Source organism: Pseudorasbora parva, chromosome 18, assembly GCF_024679245.1.
Source record: "Pseudorasbora parva isolate DD20220531a chromosome 18, ASM2467924v1, whole genome shotgun sequence".
Lineage (NCBI taxonomy): Eukaryota > Metazoa > Chordata > Actinopteri > Cypriniformes > Gobionidae > Pseudorasbora > Pseudorasbora parva.
This window is the reverse complement of record NC_090189.1, coordinates 14742245-14762032: the sequence shown is the minus strand read 5'-3', so window position 1 is coordinate 14762032 and position 19788 is coordinate 14742245. Positions and strand designations below refer to the sequence as shown.

The following is a 19788-nucleotide window of genomic DNA, read 5'->3' as shown; positions in this document are numbered from 1 at the left end:
TAAGTTTCACATTAAAAGTCATTTAGAACAGCATGAGGGTCTGTAAATTGACAGGATTTTCATTTTTGGGTGACCTGTTCCTTTAAGGATGTTTGTGTCATTTGAAAGTTGCTTTTTTATTTCCCTAAATGGAGATTATTGCCTTTATATGAAATGTGCCAGACGCAAGGTTCAGTCCTAACCTGAGGTGATTTGGGAGCGCTGAACAATCACAATCTGATATCACTGTGCACATGAGCATTTTGATCACATGAGGATTTTAATCACGGATTGCTCGAAACAGACTGGAAACCACATCACTTTTGATGAAAAACATTTGGTAAATGATGTCAAAACAAGTTTGCAAATGTAATTTGCATTTATTTATTTTCTGCTGTTTACAGTTAAAAAACGAAGAAGAAATTTCTTGTTTTAGAAGCTCAACTAGTGTACCTATGTGTACGACTTTAAATAAACATGCATTTCATGTAAGTTTTTATTTAATTATTTTTATTTACCAAGCACCTTTCATACATTTCACCATTGTTATTTTTTAGATTTGTGTCATCAGAAAGTTTGGGTTGGCTCTCTGTGCATTGTTCTTGAGCTAATCTGAAGGCCTCGTGAAGTTTGGAGGTCTGTATTGAGAAAGTTGGCGACTTTTGTGCACTGCGCCTCAGCATGTGCTGACCCCGCTCTGTGATTTTTCGTGGCTGAGCTGCTGTTGCTTAGCCTAGAAATCTAGATGCACCCTAGTGGCAGCAAATTTAATCTGCCCCCGAGTGTCGTCTAGCAACTCTCAATACCCTTCTGAGCTGTATTCACCTAACTCTTGCGGGGCCAATCACATCGTGTATAGAGTCAATGGGCGGGGCCATAATGATGACGGCCGAGTTGCGTTTGCGTGCTTCTAGTAAACACAGAAACTGGCGAACGGCGGTCTTTTGAATCAGCTTTGAAGGCGACTCTGGAAGACTTGGAGTTAAGCTTTTCTCTGAGAAAAGAACAAAGAACGGCACTGAAGTCATTCTTAAAAAGGGAAGATGTGTTCGGAGTTTTGCTGACCGGATACAGCGAATGTTTAATCTATCAACAAGCTCTGTTTCACCTTCGTTGCTCTGGTTGGTTGTAGCGCTATCCTATCGCGTGCAGAGGGAGTTTGAAAGACAACCGTTTATCCCGCCCCTCAGATTGAGCCCTGTCTATGGTGAGTTTCCAGACCAAACATCTTGATGTGGGTCTGGCTTGTGTCAGGCTAGCTGTTGCTACCAATTGATTCAGTTTTGTTTTAATACCACTAACAGTTGACCGAGGAATATTTAGCAGTGAAGAAATTTCACGAATGGATTTATTGCACAGGTGGCACCCTATCACGGTACCACGCTTAAACTCACTGAGCTCCTGAGAGTGACCCATGCTGTGACGAATTTCCAAGTAAAACAAAATACTGATTGGGCAGGATGTTAATGGGAGTGGTTAAGCATTTTTAACCAAAGCCGTCAGACTGACGTCATTGGTAAAGGAATGCCATTCCAGACCAGAACTAACCAGAAAAATGTATACATTAATTTACACGGATGAATTGTTCACCCTAACTAATGTAACAAGTCTGTAACATGTAACATGAGGCAAGTCTTTAAGCAAGTCTATAGGGATTATAGTTTGCCTGTTTTAGTTTGGCTTTTATCGGTAAGAAGAGCCACCCACAACATCAATCATTACAAGAATGCTGGTGGTTCAGGCAGGTTACATTTTATTTTATGGTTACATGTCTATCTTGTACCATCATCAGGTAATTATTGGTCTTGGTTTCTGTTTGTAAATTTTCTGAAACGACACAATGGAGACAGGATGAACAGGTTGCATCACATTTAAAAATGTTATGGTTAACATTTTACCAAATGTATGCTAGACACCCAAACACAGAATCCACTTCTATACTTGATTTAAAAATCATTGACATTAAATAAAAAGCTGGAGCTCATATCTTCTGAGAGGCCTTTCACTTGATTTTGGATGGCTGCAGGCATTTGCTCCCATTCTTTTAAAAGACTTAAATAGTTTTACTTTGACTTGGATAATGCTTATGTTGTTTAAGCTGGTTTTGCCTGTTTATGTTGTATGATTAAGGCTTGATTCCAGTAAGGAACTTAAAAGCCAAACCCACGCTGGAAAAAAAAATTGGTTTCAATATAAAAAAGTAAGTGTACATACCTTAAAGGTTTAAGTTTAGTCAACTCAAATAGGCAAGTTGTCACTTGGTTATCACATAACAGTTGTCATATAACTTCACATTTCAAGTTGACTGAACTTAAAATTTTAGGGCAGCACGAAAACTTTTTTTTACATTGTATAGAGCTTGTTTGCATATTTACACTGTAAAAAAATGTTTGAAAAAAAGTTACCTGGTTGCCTTAAAATTTTGAGTTCATTGAAATTAAAATGATAAGTTAATACAATGAATTTTTTTGAGATTCGACAACCTTTATTAAAATATTATTAAAATATAGCATATTGGGTAATTGTGTGTGTTTTATTTGTGATGATTGTGAGTGAAACATGCTAAATAGTACTATTTTCTTGATTTATCAAATTTTTAATGTGGCTCAGATACAATAATATTTTGAGTTTCTATTTATTAAACAAATTTCCTTCATTGTATCAACTCAAATTTTTTATTTCAATAAACTCACAATTTTAAGGCAACCAGGTTACTTACTTTTTTAAGTTAAACCAACAAAAAACAACACTTTTTTTACAGTGTAGGTGTCATGTCTTTTGCAAATAAGCAGTTTATATGTAGTTTGCTTCATTAGCATTTGCAAGGGTTTGAATGAATCAGCTTTAGTAATCAGGTTTGTTACCGCAGGTGTCTGTTCATATCAAAGTAAAAAGCTCTGTTCCTCTGTGCCTTCATTTTGCTGATGTATCTTTGCTCATTAAGCATAGTGTGTAATTGTGTGTGAGGAGAGCTGAGGTGAGAAAACGGTTGAGTAGATTGTATCTGTCACTGAAAATACTGGCCATGCACAAGTCTTCATGGCCTCAAGACAAATCTAACATTGTATATTCAGCAATATAAAATACCTATTAGTATGATTCCCCCCCCCCCCCCCCCAAAAAAGAAATAAATAAAAAAGAAATCAACCAATTCATTAATGAATTATTTTTTATCACAGCATCAGCATTCACAGGCAAACAGGTTTAAAGGTGTAATGACTCACTTTGTTTAATTCACAGAATCAAGTTTAAGAATAGATATCATGCCTATCTTGTGTTTCACCTGTCACATGACAACTTCAGTGACAGGCTTCCTTAAAGGCTTCCTTAAACTTGACTGTTTCATTACACAGGTTATCAGTCTTCAAGTGTAGAGTGGAACGTTTACATCATATACACTTGTCTGAGTAAGTAGTATATCATGGTACTCTAATAAGCAGTAATATTTTGCTTGGCTTTTATTATTCACTGTGTAATCAAAGAAAATATAATAATATTGTGATATATTGTGTAAAGAATATATAAAGAATATCTTAATGCTATCATTATATTAATTAGCATTTAAAACTATGGTTAACAATTTCAGAGTATTTATTTTTATTTATAACCTAAATGCTGCATTTTCTTTTTCTCAAGTTTGTCTTTACACTTTAGACAATCTGTTTTTGTGGAATGTAAAACAGCAGTGCACCTGTCATGAAAAATATACAAATTTGTAAATAAAAAAATATAGTTTATTATATTATATTATATATTATGTTAAGGTTTTTAGATTCAGAGTTGTCCTCATTTTTAATAATTCATATATTTAAATAATTAGATTTTTATGCTTTTTTAATATACAACTAACTTGACAGCATAGTGGATGTGTTCTACTTCTTGTTTTGTTTCTCCAGATACATTATTTACTGTAAATCTGGTCCGGCATGTCTTACGTATCGGACAGCTCTAGTCTCAACAAGGCCCTCCGGCAGCAGTATCTAAATCTGCCTCAGGGACACTTCTGTCAGGTCACTTACGTCTGGATTGATGGCTCTGGAGAGGGTCTGCGCGGCAAGACCCGGACCATGGATTTTGAGCCAAAGAGCATAACTGGTAGCAAAGTTTCAGTTTTATCTGGGCAGTTTCAATTTTTTTGTTATGGCCATTCTCCAGCATCTCCAGCATCTCGTTAATGCTGGTTGTTCTTGTTGTTTGGCAGATCTTCCAGAATGGAACTTCGATGGTTCCAGCACAGGTCAGTCTGAAGGACACAACAGCGACATGCTACTGATTCCCGTCTGCATATTCCGGGACCCCTTCATTTTGGACCCAAACAAATTGGTCCTGTGTGAAGTGCTCAAGCCTACCCGGGAACCTGCAGGTACAATTACGAAATTGTAAAAAAATAAAATCAATATTCAGTCTCATTCATCTGCTTCCCAGCATGCCCTGGTGCATTAATAATGATAATGGTTGCAATGTTAGATAGTTTTATGTGCATTATTAAGGTCACATTTAGCAACGTATTATCTTGTGATATCAGGATGAGTTTGTTCCTCAACTCAAAATGATTACTTGATAATTGCACAATGATTGTTACCGCTTTATCTTATAACTCTTTAAGTTTGTGGTGCATTGTAATGATCGAATTTAAACCATGCAAATGCTTGTTGATTAAAAAAAAAGGTACACTGTAAAAAATTATATGTTCAATAAGTTATGACAACATATGTTTTTACATTGTTTTAACTCATCAAAATAAGTTAAGAAATGTTAAACTTGTTTTTATTATACAAGATGTAACTCATTTTTTAAAGTCAGTTTAACATAATTTAAGTTGAAATAACTTAAGTCAAGCCAACTTATTAAGTTTATGATACCAATCGAAAGAGAAGTCATGTCAAAGAGAAGTCAAACTGTTGCCTTATTTTACAAGCACCACATTTTGTAAAGTGGATTTTGAAATTCACTGACATTTTTAAGATGTTAATGGGTTTGTTCATCAGGTCTTGATTTTTATAGAAAGATCATGCTATCTTTTGAAGTTGCGTAGAACGGAAGATGATCTAAAACCCTTGTACCTTCATGTGTTCTCTTAGAATCGAATCATCGTAACAGCTGTAACAAGGTCATGGAGAAGATCAAAGATCTCCACCCTTGGTTTGGTATGGAGCAGGAATATACACTCCTGGGAGTGGATGGACACCCCTATGGCTGGCCCAGACTTGGCTACCCCAAACCACAAGGTTTACATTACATTATCTAAATGTTATTAAGAGTTGTTAGGTTATATGAGTATGAGTTGTTTAGTATCATTGAGAAGATATTTGGTTTTATTAATATTTTAATACTAGGTTTTATTTGAATATTTCAATTTTAAAGTTTTAGTCATTTTGTTTTCATTTTTATATCTTTTTTTCAAACATGCTTGTATAGGTTTAGTTACATTTCAACTAAATGAAAATCAAAAATATTCCGTTGACAACTAGCTAAGTTAAATTTTATTTGATTTCAGTTAATGTTTATCTTATTTACAGTAGTATTTTAGTTTCAGTACCTGATAGATACCCAAAACATTACCTGTTTTGTGGCTCTGTGATCCACACTCTTTTAGCCAATCAAAAACACTCTCTGCCTGCATGTGACTCATCTTACATGTTCAGGTTTGCTGACATTTCTTTAGAGAGTCTTTATATGTCTGATTGTACAATAAAATCTTATATTTAAAACAGGACAATTGTGTGTTCCCCTCTTCTTTCAGGTCCGTATTACTGCAGTGTTGGTTCTGACAGAGCCTTTGGCAGAGACATTGTGGATTGTCATTATAAAGCCTGCCTGTATGCTGGCATTAAAATCAGTGGCACTAACGCAGAGGTCATGCCCTCTCAGGTAACGACCATGAAGTTATTATCAGAGATATACCAATAAATGTGAGAAGCATATCTGTTACAAAAACATGACGTAAATGTACAACCAACATGTTCCTGGATCAACATCTCTCTATGCAGTGGGAGTTCCAGGTGGGTCCATGCGAAGGAATTGAGATGGGAGATCATCTGTGGATGGCACGTTTTCTGCTACACAGAGTGTGTGAAGATTTCGGAGTGGTGGCCACCCTGGATCCGAAACCCATGACAGGAGACTGGAACGGAGCCGGCTGCCACATCAATGTGAGCACACTGCAAATGAGAGAGGACGGAGGAATTGAGTATGTACTCACTCAGGCACACACACAATTATAAAAAAGTCAGAGAGAGTAAAGACAAACATAAAAGTGTGATTTGTGTTACTGTGTAATCTAACCATGTAATCTAACCTCCATCCTCCTCCTCTCTGCATCAGGCACATTGATAAAGCCATTGAGAAACTGAGTAAGTGTCATGCAGAGCATATTCGAGTCTACGACCCACGCGGCGGAGAAGATAACAAGCGTCGCCTCACGGGTCGACACGAGACCGCCAGCATCAATGATTTCTCAGCAGGTTTTGCTAACCGCGGGGCCAGCATCCGTATCCCTCGTCAGGTTGGTCAGGAAAAATGTGGTTACTTTGAGGACCGCCGTCCTGCCGCCAACTGTGACCCGTATGCCGTGACCTGTGCAATGGCCCGTACATGCATGTTGGAAAAGGGCAAAGATGAACTGGAATAACACACTTTTGGTTTAGAATTTAAGATAGATGGCATATTTACTTGTTTTATATTTGTCTATAAAGCACACTCTTTACTTAAATTAAAATCTTCATCTGAAAAGAATGTTTAATGACATATTAATGAATTATTACACATGAATTATTTATTATTTAAGGCAAGCTTTTTATACTGTATCAAATGATCGCACACCTTAGTTCACCTGATTCTCTGTACAATAGATTTCTTCATAACCTGCCCAGGAATAACAGCATTGACATTCTTTCCATCACAAAGTGAAATCAAAAGACATTCCAAGTTATGTGCCACAGCAATGAGAATGGTTTACATGAGCAGGTTTTTTTAATAGGCAAATTTCCAAGGGTGTAAATACCAGTTTACATTGTACAAAAATTAAGCCACCTAAACTACATTGTAAATAAATACAGTAACAGATTTAAGCATTCATATGGAGCGAAGAATAAAAATATAACAAACTTATCAATACGTGTATTCATTGACCGCATCATTCTACATATATGTACAGATATGTACATATATGTGTGTGTGTGTGTGTGTGTGTGTGTGTGTGTGTGTGTGTGCGTGCGTGCGTGCGTGCGTGCGTGCGTGCGTGCGTGCGTGCGTGCGTGCGTGTGTGTGTACCTGGTATTCCCTATATTATGGGGACCAAATGTCCCCAAAAGGATAGTAATACCAGTCATTTTTGACTGTATGGGGATATATTTGTTGGTCCCCATGAGGAATACGGCTTATAAATCATACAAAATTAAGTCTATGATGTCTTTCAGAGTTATTGAATACCCTTTAAAGTCCATAACACTGATTATCTCTTCATCATGGCACCTATTATTGGGTGGGATATATTAGGCAGCAAATGAACATTTTGTCTTAAAATTGATGTGTTGGAAGCAGGAAAAAAGGGGAAATCGCAAGGATTTGGCAAGGGCAAGTCTAATAATGGCCAAATTGTGATGGCAAGATGACTGGGTCAGAGCATCTCCAAAACTGCAGCTCTTGTGGGGTGTTGCCGGTCTGCAGTGGTCAGTAGTGGCCCATGTGGTCCGATAAAACAGACAAACTTATGTAGGTCAAATTGCAAAAGAAATTAATGCTGGTTCTGATGGAAAGGTGTCAAAATACACAGAGCTTCGCAGTTTGTTGTGTATGGGGCTGCATAGCTGCAGACCAGTCAGGGTGCCCATGCCACCGCCTTTCCACCGCCGAAAGCACCAATAGTGCGTGAGCATCAGAACTGGACCACAGAGAAATGGAATAAGGTGGCCTGGTCTGATGAATCATATTTTCTTTTACATCACTTAGATGTCTGGGTGTGTGTGCATCACTTTCCTGGGAAACACATGGCACCAGGATGCACTAAAGGCAGGCCAGCGGAGGCAGTGTGATGCTTTGGGAAATGTTCTGTTGGGAAACCTTGAGTCCTGCCATCAATTTTTGTGTTACATTGACACGTACCACCTACCTAAGCACTGTTGCAGATCATGTACACCCTTTCATGGAAACAGTATTCCCTGGTGGTTGTGCCCTCGTTCAGCAGGATAATGCGCCCTGCCACTAAGCAAAAATGGTTCAGGAATAGTATCCGTCATCATTGAGACGTCAGGTTGCCCATGCTGACCCCTGATCCCACCGAAAGCGGCAACAGTGGCACGTGAGCATCAGAACTGGACCACGGAGCAATGGAAGAAGGTGGCCTGGTCTGAGGAATCACGTTTTCTTTTACCTCACATGGATGGCCGGGTGTGTGGCTTACCTAGGGAACACATGGCCCCAGGATGCACTATGGGAAGAAGGCAAGCCGGCAGAGGCAGTGATACTTTGGGCAATGTTCTGCTGGGAAACCTTGGGTCCTGCCATCCATGTGGATGTTACTTTGATACGCTCCACCTACCTAAGCATTGTTGCAGACATTTCAGCCTTTCATGGAAACAGTATTCCCTGGTGGTTGTGGTCTCTTTAACTCTTTCACAATTCCACAAAGCACAAATGGTTCAGGAATGGTTTGAGGAGCACGAAAAAGAGTGCGAGGTGTTGATTTGGCCTCCAAATTCCCCAGATCTCAATCCAACAGAGCATCTGTAGGATGTGCTGAACAAACAAGTCCGATCCATGGAGGCCCCACATCACAACTTACAGGACTTAAAGGATCTACTGCTAACATCTTAGTGCCAGATACCACAGCACACCTTCAGGGGTCTAGTGGAGTCCATGCCTTGACGAGTCAGGGCTGGTTTGGCAGCAAAAGGAGGACCAACACAATATTAGGGAAATGGTCATAATGTTATGCCTGATCGGTGTTAATAATAATTAAAAAAAACATAAAAGATACACATAATGCACATTCTCTGAGTTTTCTGAACTTGTAAAAACAAACCTTCCATGAGCACTTCAATGCACCATATGGTTCTAACCCTATGATATTGCCTGAACAAAAGTGGTCTAACTGCACAGTGTTGCCCTGTATGGAGGACCAACCCTGCACAAATTAAAAATAAATAAATTAATGAATGAATAAGTAAATAAATGAATAAATAAATAAATATACACATATGTAAATTAATAAAAACATAAATAGATAAATAAATCTGATAATAGGAAAATAAATAACAGAATAAACGACTTGATAAAATAAATATGATTCATTTTTAATCAAATACAATTTTGTATTATCTTTCCCTTAATTTATTATTTTTTCTGCTTTTATAAAAATATATCTTTTTAACATTAATTTATTTGTTAATTAAATTTAACATTTATTTTTATATTTATTTTTACATTTATTTTTATATTTATGCGTTCATTAATTTTTTACATTTATTTTTCCCTCATGTATTTATTTTTACATTTATTGATCGATTGATTCATTTCTTTTTCTTTTTCCGTTTGCAACATGTAAATGAGGAGGGCGGTCCTTGTGGAGCTTCAGCACATCATTCGTCGTTGATGTGCACATCGTTTATTCTGTTATTTATTTTCCTATTATCACATTTATTTATCTATTTATGTTTTTATTAATTTACATATGTGTATATTTATTTATTTATTCATTTATTTACTTATTCATTCATTCATTTATTTATTTTTAATTTGTGCAGGGTTGGTCCTCCATATGCTCCACCCCAAAACAAAAAATCACACCCACTTCAGCCTCTCATTTCACTGAACAGACATGTCAGGTGATATTATATACTGTATAAAAAAATATATTTAAAAAAAAGTTAAAGGGGCGGTGTGAGGTCCAAAAAGGTAATTCGTTGCCTGAGGGCAACATGCGGGGTTAAAACATTTATTAAATATCAAATGTCTTTTCAGAAATAATTTCAATCAATCAACTTTATTTATATAGCGCTTTTACAAGGGCGATTGTTTCAAAGCAGCTTCACAGTGTTAACCAGGACAATATTGTAACAAAATTTGATTTGGCTGATTTGGAATTTACACAGTTAACTAACTATGAATGACAAAATAATTGATGAAACAGAAAAAGTTAGATTTTATACAATAACAAATTTGAAAAAATGACAATTTGCCAACTACAGTGTAATGTGAACAGTTTTATTCAAAATAGCAACTGGATGTATGCAAAATTTGAGGACCTCCTACTCCTATTTAGTTGTCACACCAGTCTCAGAACAACTTTTGAAGGAGAGTGCGAAAAGCAATCAGCAGATGAAACATTGATATTTTTTGTTTGGATTTGTCCCATTATATCTGGTCTGGCATGTCTTGCATATCTGAAAGCTCACATCTTAACAAGTTCTTGCGGCAGAGATACCTCAATCTTCCCCAGGGAGACTTATGTCAAGTCACTTATGTCTGGATCAGTGGTTGTGGGGTGGACCTGTGTAGCAAGACTCGAACCATGGATTCTGAGCCAAAAATCATAGCTGGTATATCTCCATAATGGGGTTTCTTGTGATTTTCTGCTTCTTGTTTTGTATTGTTTTACTTTACTTATTTGTTGTATTTTTTGGTAGATATACCAGAATGGGATTTCTGTCAGCAAGGATCCAGCACTGAAATGCTACTGGCTCCTGTCTGCATGTTCAGGGACCCCTTCATTTTGGACCCAAACAAACTGATTCTTTGTGAGGTGCTCAATCACACCAAGGAACCTGCAGGTAAAATGGGCTGAAATAGTGTGCTGAAATGTATACAAATACTTTTAAGTCATTGGGTTATTTATCTTTTATTTCAAAAGTGTTACTGTTTACATGTGCATTTATTGCGTGTGGGACACCAGGTCCTTGAATGCAGGCCAGTATCTTACAGAAAGCCATCAGAGGCAGATGTTTGGCGAAAACTCCCCTCCATTAAGGGGTCATAGGGACATTGGATGCCATCAGGTGCAGAAGGTGTTTGAATACTCCACCCTAATGAAGGGTAGGAGGTCGTTGCTACTTGTGTGTCTCGCAAACCGAAGCTCACTGACTCTTCCATTCAGAGGCAGTCACCCTGAATTTAGTGATTCCGGTAGTCAGGAATAGTATTTTTTACCTTTAGTTAAATATGTTTGTTATATTTTATGCATCTGTAATTATTATTTTAAATACATTTTTATTTAAAACACTTTTAATTACCATTGTGTATGAAATGTGCTATATAAATAAACTTGCCTTATTGTTGCTCAACAGGTGGAGCATAATATGCAGGCCAGGGATTATTATTAGTTTTACATATATTTACATTATCAAAAACCTTGTGTCTTTTTTTCCCTCTTAGAATCGAATCATCGTAACAGCTGTAACAAGGTCATGGAGAAGGTCAAAGATCTCCACCCTTGGTTTGGTATGGAGCAGGAATATACGCTCCTAGGAGTGGATGGACACCCTTATGGCTGGCCCAGACTTGGCTACCCCAAACCACAAGGTTTACATTACATTATCTGAATGTTATTAAGAGTTGTTACATCCACAGCTTTGGGTGAAGGTCCAATATGAAGTAACAGTAAACATTAACACTATAATTCCTTAACATAACAGTAAATGTGGTTGAAAGTCAAGCAACCATTGATCTAAACAACAAACAATTCAGTCAAAAATAATATAAAGATTATAAACCGATCAGGCATGACATTATGACCTAAAATTGTGTATATTTGTGTTGATCGTTTGATATAGATCTGTTGATTATGTGTATGTGTCTAACTGAACATACATTAGCACGCTGTCAAAGGCTAGAGAATTGTTTATTTGTGGTGGTGTTGGTTCATTGCGATTCAGGCTCAGACTCGGACATGTATGGGCCACGGCTCGCAAAGCCCAGCGTCCCGGGGCTATGTGTTTTCCAGACAGGCTACCAAAATGAAAGCCCAAGTAATAAAAAATAACATTCCAAACGATTGCGGTTAAATTCACGAGTTCACACTTACATCAATTAAATAGAGTAAAGATTATGCGTATTTGGCGTGCTGTCCGGGGAGGGCTCCGGGCTCCGGGCTCCGGGCGGAAAATTTGCCCGAACCCAGAGTATCCCCCCCCCCCCCCCCAACATGGATAGTTTAGAACTAGATTGCAATTTGTGATTTGTTTTGATATTTATAGCAGTTGATTTAAGTAAGTGCGGAGAAGGGGTGGTGGTGGGATGCTGAGAAACTGTCAATGACAGGAAGGTAAATCGGCTGTCTATATACACCTCCTATCATTGATTAACTGATTAGTTTAATGTGCTCCTCGTGTTCCAATTGGGTTAATTATCTGAGCCTGCTCCACCTGTGTTTAGTTAGATTTAATTGTCTGCGCGTGCTTCTCCCGAAATTAGTTTGTGAAACTTCAATAAGAGAAAAATCATTGAGGTTGTTTGATAAAGATATTTTTTGGCGAGTCCTGTGGGTGATTTATTCTGATTGCTGTTTTCCCACACGCTTTCAAAACAATTCCCACATGCACTCACAGGGGAGCAGAAGCTCATTAAATATGCAAATCTTATCCAATTCTAGCCATGGGCGTTTACTTCCAAGTCTTCAGTGCAGCACACCCATAAAAACCAAGCGTTCCAGGAGAGAGCCTTTAAAACCAGTGTAGAAAATAGCCTATTACTAATTAGTTATGATGTTTTTGAATGTAAAAACCAGTTGAACATCATAAGTTGACCTCAGAAAAAAGCATTTAAAAAAAAAAGAAAACCAGTTGATGACAACTTTGAATTTTGTGTGTCTCACTTCTGTCAGGTCTGTATCAATGCAGTGTTGGTTCTGACAGAGCCTTTGGCAGAGACATTGTGGATTGTCATTATAAAGCCTGCCTGTATGCTGGCATTAAAATCAGTGGCACTAACGCAGAGGTCATGCCCTCTCAGGTAACGACCATGAAGTTATTAGGTATCAGAGATATACCAATAAATGTGAGAAGCATATCTGTTAAAAAAACATAAAAAATATTATTATGTATCAGTGGTGGGGAAAAAACATGATGTAAATGTACAACCAACATGTTCCTGGATCAACATCTCTCTATGCAGTGGGAGTTCCAAGTGGGTCCATGCGAAGGAATTGAGATGGGAGATCATCTGTGGATGGCACGTTTTCTGCTACACAGAGTTTGTGAAGATTTCGGAGTGGTGGCCACCCTGGATCCGAAACCCATGACAGGAGACTGGAACGGAGCCGGCTGCCACATCAATGTGAGCACACTGCAAATGAGAGAGGAAGGAGGAATTGAGTATGTACTCACTCAGGCACACACACAATTATAAAAGTCAGAGAGAGTAAAGACAAATATAAAAGTGTGATTTGTGTTACTGTGTAATCTAATCATGTAATCTAACCTCCATCCTCCTCCTCTCTGCATCAGGCACATTGATAAAGCCATTGAGAAACTGAGTAAGTGTCATGCAGAGCATATTCGAGTCTACGACCCACGCGGTGGAGAAGATAACAAGCGTCGCCTCACGGGTCGACACGAGACCGCCAGCATCAATGATTTCTCAGCAGGTGTTGCTAACCGCGGGGCCAGCATCCGTATCCCTCGTCAGGTTGGTCAGGAAAAATGTGGTTACTTTGAGGACCGCCGTCCTGCCGCCAACTGTGACCCGTATGCCGTGACCTGTGCAATGGCCCGTACATGCATGTTGGAAAAGGGCAAAGATGAACTGGAATAACACACTTTTGGAAACAAATAAGTTGTTTAGAAATTAAGATAGACGGCATATTTACTTGTTAAATTTGTCTATAAAGCACACTCTACACTTAAGTTCACATCTTCATCTGAAAATAATGTTTACACATTAATAACACATTAATTGAATTATTACACATGAATTATTTATTATTTAAGGCAGGCTTGATATGCTGTATTAAATGATCGCACAACTTAGTTCACCTGATTCTCTGTGCAATAGATCACACAATAGATAACCTGCCAGGAATTGAGCATTGACTCACCTGGGTTTCTTCCCGTCTTGTGTGACAGGAAGAAACCCAGGTGAGTCAATGCTCAATTCTTTTTCAGAGAAATCAAAGGACATTCCAAATTAAGTGCCACAGCAATGCAAGCAGGTTTTTTTAATAGGCAAATTTCCAAGGGTGTAAATACCAGTATACACTGTACAAAGATTAAGCCACCTAAACCACATTTTTAATAGATACAGTAACAGATTTAAGCATTCATATGGAGCGAACAATAAAAACATAACACAAACTTGTCAATAAGTGTATTCATTGGCCGGATCATTTTACGCGCAGGTGTGTGTGTGTGTGTGTGTGTGTGTGTGTGTGTGTGTGTGTGTGTGTGTGTGTGTGTGTGTGTGTGTGTGTGTGTGCGCTTCCCTGAAAGGATAATAATACCAGTCATTTTTGACTGTGTGGGGATATATTTGTTGGTCCTCATGAGGAATACGGCTTATAAATCATACAAAATTAAGTTTATGATGTCTTTCAAATTTACAAAAAACTTTTAATGTCCATAACACTGATTATCTCTTCATCATGGCACCTATTATTGGGTGGGATATATTAGGCAGCAAGTGAACATTTTGTCCTCAAAATTGATGTGTTGGAAGCAGGAAAGAATGGGAAATCACAAGGATTTGACAAGGGCAAGTTTAATAAGAGCCAAATTGTGTTGGCAAGATGACTGGGTCAGAGCATCTCCAAAACTGCAGCTCTTGTGGGGTGTTGCCGGTCTGCAGTGGTCAGTAGTGGCCCATGTGGTCCGATAAAACAGACAAACTTATGTAGGTCAAATTGCAAAAGAAGTTCATGCTGGTTCTGATGGAAAGGTATCAGAATACACAGAGCATTTTGTTGTGTATGGGGGTGCATAGCTGCAGACCAGTCAGGGTGCCCATGCTGACCCCTGTCCACCACCGTAAGTGCTAACAGTGGACACGTGAGCATCAGAATTGCAGAATTGGACCACGGAGCAATAGAATAAGGTGGCCTTGTCTGATGAATCACATTTTATTTTACATCACGTGGATGGCCGGGGGTGTGTGCATCACTTACTTGGGGAACACATGGCACCAGCATGCGCTGAAGGCAGGCCGGTGGAGGCAGTGTGATGCTTTGGGAAATGTTTCATGGAAGCGGTATTCCCTGCTGGCTGTGGCCTCACTGTAAAAAAAATTGGTTGGTTTTTGTTGGTTTAACTTAAAAAAGTAAGTAACCTGGTTGCCTTAAAATTGTGAGTTTATTGAAATTAAATATTTGAGTTGATACAATGAAGGAAATTTGTTTAATAAATAGAAACTCAAAATATTATTGTATCTGAACCACATAAAAAAATGGATAAATTGTGAAAATAGCACAATTTGGCAAGTTTCACTGCATTAATCAGAAATAAAACACACAATTACCCAATATGCTTACAAAATCTTTTAATAATAGTTTAATAAAGGTTGTCGAATCTCAAAAAAACGTTCATTGTATTAACTAAAAATTGTAATTTCAATGAACTCAAAATTTTAAGGCAACCAGGTAACTTTTTTTCTAAATATTTTTTTTACAGTGATCTCAATCCAATCGAGCATCTGTGGGATGTGCTGAACAAACAAATCCAATCCATGGAGGCCCCACCTCACAACTTACAGGACTTGAAGGATCTGCTGCTAACATCTTAGCCAGATACCATCAATGAAGGCCTGTCTGAGCCATCGGATTTCAACAAAAATATCTTCATTTGTGTTCCGAAGATGAACAGAGGTCATATGGGTGACGAACGACATTAGGGTAAGTTATTAATGAGAGAATTTTCATTTTTGGATGAACTAAAACTTTAAGCTCCGAGGCTTTACCAAGCAGTGTTTTGAAATTGGCCCATCACTATAAGTCGTTGTTTCATTGCTTCATAAAATTATTGTAGAAGTGAGATGGGCTTTGTGACTTATTAATTCCCTTTACAGGTCTTGAGAGAGGAAATGACTTTGGTTTTAATGGAGGACTTTCTGAAGCATCAGACACAAATATCTTCATTTGTGTTCCGAAGATGAACACAGAAGGGTAAGTTGACAGAATTTTCATTTTTGGGTCGGGTGAACTAACCCTTTAAAACTTTAAATTACTTGGCAAAATCATGGTGACCAAAAGCTTACAATATTAGAATGAATAATATTGCATACTTGTGAATGTAAGAATTAAAATAAAAATCTGTAAAATAAAGGTCAGTAAAATAAAACAATATGTATATACACTAAAATGTGGCTTGAATTCTATCATGAGTATAATACAACATAACACAATAGTTACACTTGCAAAAGTTTCATAAATTAGCTAGCTACATGAACTAGAAATGGACATTAATTCTAAAGCATTTATTAAGCTTAATGTTAATTTCAATATTTACACACATTATTAAAGTCAAAAGTTGTATCTATTTAATATAACTATGAATTACAATAAACAGAGACTAATAAATAAAAAATGATTGCTCGTTGCATTATCTAACGTTAACTAATGAACAAAGATTTGAGATCATAAGTAACTCTTTACAGTAATCCCCTACTGTAAAGAGTTACTCATGATCTCAAATCTTTGCAGGCACACAAATGCCCCTTGGTCTGATTGTTGTTCTTCTGGCTGTCCATAAGAGGGCGTAATAGGCAAGTGTTTGAAATCACCTGTGTGTTGAAAAGATTAGGAGAAACCGTTTTATTCAAATGTATTAATAACGCAGTACTATTAATCCATATCCTAGTGTTGTTTAAATAAAATCTAAACATCAATTTAAAGAGATAAATTAAATTAACCCCCCCCCCCCCCCCCAATAATTGGCCTGTATATTTGCATGTACTGTATGTTCCCTATGTAAAGCATACTCTTCTAAAACTTAAAATGTTTTATTTTGTTTCACAGACAGGGCTTAGATTAAGCCAGGATTAGGGTTTAGTTAAATTAGAGCATTGCCTTAGAAAAAAAAAAAAAAACATTACTGCATCTTGAGACAAAATTACATTGGCATATTATGTCAGTGCAAGTTGCTTTCAGTTAAAACAGCTCAGACATGTATTTTAGTGTGAAACTAGTCTGTGAAGACTAGTGCGAAAACTTTAGTGTGAAAATTAGTCTGTTCCTGTGAAACTGAGGACATATGTTCCATAATAGCTAATCATTGTAATGTATAGGATATTCAGTCTTGTTGCCAATGATGCATGTTGCTATAGGTCCTTATAAGTCTAGACTCTGATGTTGGTTAGCACTGACTTTCTCCCTCTTTTTAAAAGTGTATTCGAACAAAAGCCAATTTGACATAATTCTTTTACAAATCATGCATTCGAACGGCGTTAATAAAATTGCTATTTTCCTCCATTAGCCCCTAACTGAATCTGGACTGCACAGAGCAGACCTCTCAGAATAAGACTAAATGCTGATGTCTGCACATACAGTAGATGGATTTAAAGTGGCTTCTATTTTCAGCAGATGAGTGATGTGTGGAGCCCAGAAGTGTGCTCAGTCCCCGTCATGAGGTGAATTTATTATTCCCAGAACAATGGCAAAAGGGATGTCTGTTCAGTTTTATCAACGCTTATAGCCAGGGGTGCCGCCAGAAATTCTGGGCCCTATGGAAAACAAAATTTATGGGCCCCCTACAATTTTTACAGATAAAATGTAACCCAATAAACATGCCCTGTATACTTTAAAAAAGATATTTAGCACATTGCATAGTTAAAATGTCTAAAAATGTCTAATAAAGATGAGTACAAAGCCTACAAAAACAAGAAAAAAATATAGAAAGATGTAGGCCTACTTGTTTACATAAAAGGGAGAACATTTATTATCTCAATTGCAATTGCAAGCACAACAGAACATATTGTACACATATTGACATATATTTTACATGAGCAAGCTTAAGCTGGGTCCACCTGCTCAATCAGGAAACATCAGCTAGAACTAACTCATAATTAAATCAGTCAAGGAATAAAAATAGCTAAAAGGCCAAAAGGGCTCAAAATCAAGACACACCAGGAGTAATGCCAGGTGTGTCTTGGCATTACTCATTCAACCTATTGTAAGTCGATGTATCATCACAAGAGTCTTGAAAATATATTATGAAGGTTGAAAAGTTACCTAGTGCTACTTTAAAGGGATCCCATGGTGTTGAGACTTGTATGGCTTAATATAACATAAATGATGTCTCTTACTGAAATATGTAGTAGAAAACCCATGAAAGATCTACGTTATTTTAAAAATCGATTTTATATTTGGACCATGGGCGGCGCCATTTTGTTTGCGTTCTAGGTTGATGACGTAGAGTGGTTGAACTCCTCAATCAGCTGGCATTACCCGTAGCTATTTTTACCACAACGCAACTCGAAAATTGTTTCAGAGTTAAACAAAACCAATGAATTCCTTTGTAATTATACTTAAAACACACTCAAACATACATGTGCACACAAACTCACCTACACAAGTCACAAACAGATCGGCGGGCGCGCACACACACACCTGACTGCTCTGTCTCAATCGAGATGTTGGGCTGCTCAGTCTCCACGACAGGGGCTGAATCTGAAATCGACCCTATACCCTTAAATAGGGCATTATTTGAAGGGACGGACATTTGTAGTGTTGTCCGACACCATAGTGGACATGTTCGAGTGCAGTCATTCAGTCTCACGTTCACCGCAATAACGAGTAAAGCCGATTTACAAACAGCTGTCCGACTTCACGCACTCAAACATACATGTGCACACAAACTCTCTCTCTCACACAGACTCACACACACCCCAACAGATCGGCGCGAACACAGCAACACACACACACACACCAACAGATCGGCGCGAACACACACACAGCCCAACAGATCGGCGCGAACACACACACACACACGCACGCACTGCGCGCGCATACATAACCCTCAATCTATTCCCTGTGTATATCCTGTTCAACACATCCTGTTCCCCAGATAGACTGTTGATAGTAGATTAACTATAATGCCTAATGTGACCAGCAGAGGGAAATATCTAGGTAGGACGATGGGATAAAGTAACGTGAGGAAGAGAGGCAGGATGTTTTGGTGATGATGCATGCGATTGAGACAGAGCAGTCAGGTGTGTGTGTGCGCGCCCGCCGATCTGTTTGTGACTTGTGTAGGTGAGTTTGTGTGCACATGTATGTTTGAGTGTGTTTTAAGTACAATTACAAAGCAATTCATTTGTTTTGTTTAACTCTGAAACAATTTTCGAGTTGCGTTGTGGTAAAAATAGCAACGGGTAACGCCAGCTGATTGAGGAGTTCAACCACTCTACGTCATCAACCTAGAACGCAAACAAAATGGCGCCGCCCATGGTCCAAATATAAAATCGATTTTTTAAATAACGTAGATCTTTCATGGGTTTTCTACCACATAATTCAGTAAGAGACATCATTTATGTTATATTAAGCCATACAAGTCTCAACACCATGGGATCCCTTTAAGAACATCAAGTAAGACAGCATCGATCAGCAGCACTGTCACGTGACAGAACATACACACGGCAAACTGATTTTGTAATTTTTGAAGCGTGTAGATTACTTTTTGTTTATCATCATGTGGCGAACACAGTAGATAAGACGTGTTTAGACTAGAGGCTTCAATCTTCGTAAAGTTTCGCGCTCAGGCTCACCTTGTTCATTTGAGACGGGGACGGGGGGCGTGGGAGAAGGGTGTGCAGCAGCCACTGAATCTGTGTCTACGAGACATGATAACCCGGAGACAGCACATCAGAGATGTATTGTTGGATGTAAATTAT

General features: G+C 38.0%; 2 protein-coding genes across 2 annotated transcripts; both read left to right on the top strand.

Moving 5' to 3' along the window:
• Positions 1-3137: 3137 nt before the first annotated feature.
• LOC137045899 (glutamine synthetase-like) lies at positions 3138-7089 on the top strand. Its single transcript, XM_067422860.1, has 7 exons — positions 3138-3386; positions 3876-4074; positions 4181-4342; positions 5061-5207; positions 5723-5850; positions 5970-6169; positions 6304-7089. Exons 2-7 carry the CDS (start codon positions 3906-3908, stop codon positions 6608-6610), a joined length of 1113 nt encoding a protein of 370 aa, XP_067278961.1. The 5' UTR covers positions 3138-3386; positions 3876-3905; the 3' UTR covers positions 6611-7089.
• A 3460-nt stretch (positions 7090-10549) lies between these two features.
• glulc (glutamate-ammonia ligase (glutamine synthase) c) lies at positions 10550-13725 on the top strand (the record flags this gene model as incomplete). Its single annotated transcript, XM_067424680.1, has 5 exons — positions 10550-10748; positions 11350-11478; positions 12797-12924; positions 13087-13286; positions 13419-13725. Coding segments are annotated over 5 exons (963 nt in total), but the record flags the coding sequence as incomplete, so codon positions are not given.
• Between the last annotated feature and the right edge of the window lie 6063 nt (positions 13726-19788).